The 4853-nt window shown below is 36.6% G+C and overlaps 1 protein-coding gene across 1 annotated transcript in view; it reads left to right on the forward strand.

The window, feature by feature from the left end:
• Nucleotides 1–3510: 3510 nt before the first annotated feature.
• LOC107296641 (F-box/LRR-repeat protein 20) overlaps nt 3511–4853 on the forward strand; it is a gene marked incomplete at its 5' end in the record, with an annotated part of 96189 nt that continues 94846 nt past the window's right edge. The window contains one exon of the mRNA XM_015825987.1: nt 3511–3565. Coding sequence (XP_015681473.1) covers nt 3511–3565 — 55 coding nt within the window. The remainder of the gene's footprint in view (nt 3566–4853) is intronic.

Consider the following 4853-nt stretch of genomic DNA (forward strand, 5'->3'; position numbering starts at 1 on the left):
CCTTCCTGATATACTAATTTTAGTGCATCTTCATCACTGTCCTTCAGATATTTTTCCAAAGCTATTTTTTCTTCTTCAACCATCTGATGTACTTGCAGCATTCCACGCCCACCTATTTGCCTTGGTAGATAAAGTCTGTCAATGTCACTACGTGGATGAAGGGCATGATTCATTGTCATTATTTTTCTGGTCTTCCTATTATTATTATTATTATTACATGCAAATCAGTTCTGTCACTGAAAGTTTTTGCTTTCTGATACCAAGTTGTATCAGCAAATAGAGACATGATAACCAGAGGGTTAGGCCAGGTTGAGGATAATTCTAAACAATTTCCAACACATTACATCCTGTAGAATCTCCAGAAGAACAATCCCGTTTTCTTGACTGGATAAGGAGACTGGCACAGATTTAGCCAGACTAATGATAACTCATCCTCAGCAGATGGTAGCACCTAGCTAACCTTGCTACCCTCAGAAAAGCTGAACATTGTCAGACCTGATTAGCAGAGACATCTGTGTATCCCATAGTTTGAATCACACTCATTTCTGTAGTTAATTTTACAGTACTGTGGTAAGCCCAGGTCTGTCCATTAGAACTAGGATGAACAGTCTGTTTCTAGTAATTTTAATTATATATTTACTCACAAGTCCATTCTGATTGGCTTCCACATTTTTTAAAAAAACACATACAAAATATGACAGAAGAATGTTAATCAGTCTCTAAGAGCTTGATTTATTAATTTAAAGATAATAATAGCTATAACAAATTTGATTTTTTCATTTGTGATGAAAATTGAAGCCTAGGCTTGAAATAATCAGGATCGCGTGTCTCTTAAGACTGTCCCTTTAAAATCTTTTTTTTTTCAACCTCAGATGAGAGTGTCACATATGTATAGAACATTACCATATTTAGTTCAACACCAAGGCAGAATAGCAAATTAGGTAGTATAAATCCCACTTCTCAGTCTGCTTTTTTGTGATTCCAGTCTGTCTAATGTTACTGCAGACTTGCTGGTTATACCAGTTTTACACTCTCATTTTTAACTCAACACTGGCAGTTTCTTCAGGGTAAATACCAGAGAGTAGCAGTGTTCACTTTCTTAAATGTGAGCAGTAGATTCTGATGTTACAAGTTGTCGTGGAAAAACCCAATGAAAGAAACAAGAGACAGCAACACAAGACAATAATTCTTACTTTTAAGATTCAGAGGTTTATTTACTAAAAATTTGGAACATAACAAACATCATAACATCACTTACATTAACAAGCCATTGCAATGAGGTCCAGTGACATAGCAGGTCCAGCAAGGACAGCTATAGGCCAATGGCAAATCAATCAGGTCCAGTCCCAACTTTTTATACCCTTTCTCATCCTAAGACCGTAGACAGATGGTCAGCAATCTTACACCTTCTGCTGACTTTCTGCTGACCATAACTTTCCTCATACCCATGTGCATCTGAACTCGCACCCATCATCTACTTTCAGTTCCTCATTTCTCACGGCTCCAATGTCCTTGTTCCAAATATACTTATAAAACTATCTACTTTGCAAAATTATATTACGCAAATTGCAACAGCTCAGCATATTACAAATAGTTCTTTCATATTATGAAACCATCCTAGTTAGAGACTTCAGCTCAAGTCTTCTTTGTGGGGTCTTCTTTAAGCTACTTAGACCTTATCAAGCCCAATGAATTAATGGGCTATATTTTCGTCTTCCACAAAGTGAAATCTAGGAACTTAATAGCAAAAAGCTACAAATCCATTAGCTCTGGTTTTTGATACTGTAGTCAGCAAAATACTATGTCACATTATAGAATTAAGGAACTAATTTAAACTGCTTTGTCACCATACCTTGGCTACTAAAAAGCAGCACTTTGACTGGTCTTTCCCTACTATAGAGCAAAATAGTATTTAAAGCTAGCTTGGTTATTGGTTATCCTAGTATTTTGCTAAATTGAAATGTGCTTTTTTAATTTTCTTACTATTATAGCATATGAATATTATTAAAAATGTGTATTAATATGACTGCTTTCTTGAACACATTGTTAGTGGATAGAGTTTATTTGTTCAAGATGTGGAAAATATAATAGTTGCGATGCAAATCATACACGCTGAGCCTAATCCACTAGAAAGGTGCTTTGAGGATTAGATACAAATTGTAACTCACCTGAAATTCTCTATTGCTGTTTATTTTATTAATTTGGAAATTGAATCACAACAGATTCAGTCTTGCAGGTCACCCAAAACCATCTATTTGCCTATGAATCTTAATGTACTTTGGATCTTAGTCTGTACTTAACCTTGATCAGCTTTCTGTTAGTCCATTTTTAAATTATTACATAATTTATGATCTTGATAAACTGATTGGCTGTGGAAAAGTCCATCTAGTCTAGTACTTTGCTTCCACAGTGGCCAACCAGGTGCTTTCTGGAAAGCAGTAAAGCAACATCCTTTAAAAATAATTTATTATTATAATAGCCATGATATTTTTTTCTGTATAGCAATATACAGCAATATAAATGTCTACTGAAAATCTCAGATGTTAGAGCAGTGTTGAATTAAGATTCCCAATGGCTGAGGGTGGGACTTCATTGTCCAAAGAATTCCTTACTGATAATCAAAGATTCTCAAAGTTAAGAGCTTTATGACAAGCTATTTTTAATTGCATCATAATGATATATGATATCAAGAATGAAGATAAAATTATACTTTATAATTGCATATTTTGAAACAATATTTTGTGATGTATTACAAGTTTTGTGATTTAATCTTTGGTTTGTTCCATTTTGTTTTTAACAATATGGTACTTTTTGGTCTGAGATTCCAAATAATAAAACTTTTTGAACTAATATCACATTTATAGTACAGGCATTGTAATTTAGATTGCTTCTATCAATAGTTTTAATCTTTGTCTCCACAACTTCATTTAACTAATTTTAGTAATTACTAATTCTGGTTTGTGGATTTAAATTGCAAGGAATGCAGAAGCATAAGATGTATATCTCCAGCTATCTAAAAGTTAGGTATATGATCCAGTTGTATTATCTTAAGCAATGAAAAGTATGAGTTGTAAAATGTTTCTCTACTATATTTCAATTACTCAATTAATACATTAATAATAACATATGCCTTGAGATACACAGTTTACTTAACAGTTTATTGTAGTATTAATCAACCTACCTCCCCTTAAATCAGGGGTGTCAAACTGCCGGCCCGTGGGCCAGACGCATCACGTGGAAGCCGCGCCCACCCCATTGCCGGCAATGGCAAAACCGGCCCGATACGTTGCCTGCCTTAAATTGTTGCTTTAAATAAGTGACCACTGAACTATTTTTGTATTTATTGATTAAATGTCTTATTCTACTTTCAATTTTTCTGAACTGAATCCTGGGATATTGAAACCAGGCTTCCAGACAAAACTCTTGGTAGCTGTTGTTTAAGTCATTAGTTACTAACAATTTTGCAGAAGACCCCTATACATTTAGTTACTTCTTTGTGTGTTTTAACAGAATATTCTCCTTTCTGGATGTGGTCACTCTATGCCGCTGCGCTCAGGTCTCCAGGGTAAGAATGTTTTCATACTAGTACTGGTAAGGCTTTCTCTATTGGGTATCTCCAGGTTGTCATCTTGAAACTCAGAAATCAAATCTTTAGTAAGATTATAGACCAGCATATGAAACCCAGGAATGTGTCAGCTTTAAGTAATATTTCAATGTGAGTCCATATTCTCCCACCATTTCTGCAGTTTGTGTTTGTATCAGTACAGTATCAAAAACCTCTACTCATTATGTTACTCTGACATGCAGACTCTCATGTTGTTTAGCTGTGGAAAATGGTGGGCCTGTATTCTCTTCCCCTCTAATTCATGGTCACAGGTCCAGGGTAGCAAGAATTCTGGAGGGCATGGGTAGGGGAGGGCTTGCAAAATGGACTTCATACAGGCAGTCCTCAACTTATAACCAGAATTGGGACTGGACCTTCCATTGGTAAGTGATGTGGTTGTTCAGTGAGTCAAGGGCAGCTTTATGACATGTTTTGCTATGGTTGTTAAGTGAATTGCCATGGTTGTTAAGTGAATCCAGCTTCCTCGATTGACTTTGCTTGTTGGAAGACCCCTGGGTAGGTTGCAAATGGCGATCGTGTGACCCCAGGATGCTGCAACTGTTGTAAATACATATCAGTTGTCAAGCAACCAAATTTTGATCATGTGACATGTGGATGGTGCAACAGTCTTAAGTGTGAGGACCAATTGTAAGTCACTTTTTTTAGCACTGGCATAATTTCAAACAGTCATTAAATGAATGGTTGTGTGAGCTAATACTTTGCTCCAATAATTAAATGCTTGGCTAGGGAAAAAATCATAAGATGCTCAGGCTCATATTTTGCTAGACATCAGGAAATGGAATTTTAAAACTGGAGATCAGTTAGTGAGAACACTTTCCTTGTACGCCTGTGTGGTTCATCTGTTTCATATAAATGCACATGGTATACGTCAGAAGAGATCTTTTTTAATGGTGAATGGAATGGGCCATGAACAGAGTGGCACAGTTATTATAATTTACAATGTGAATTTCGCAATGAGATTTATTAATTCTGGTTTATTCTGTAGCACGTTCTTAGTATGTGTCTATTACAGGTTTCCCAAATTTGCTACATGATACTGATGATACTCAGCTGTACATTTCCACCCCAGGCCACCCCAATGATGCCCTTGACGTGATGGCCCGGTGTCTGGAGGCCGTACGGGTCTGGATGGGGAGAAACAGACTCAGGCTCAACCCTTCCAAGACTGAGTGGCTGTGGTTGCCGGCTCCCAGGTATGGTCAGCTGACTCCATCGCTGACTATAGGGG

Source organism: Protobothrops mucrosquamatus, unplaced genomic scaffold (assembly GCF_001527695.2).
Source record: "Protobothrops mucrosquamatus isolate PMUCROS unplaced genomic scaffold, P.Mucros_1.0 scaffold2913, whole genome shotgun sequence".
NCBI classification, from domain to species: Eukaryota; Metazoa; Chordata; class Lepidosauria; order Squamata; family Viperidae; genus Protobothrops; species Protobothrops mucrosquamatus.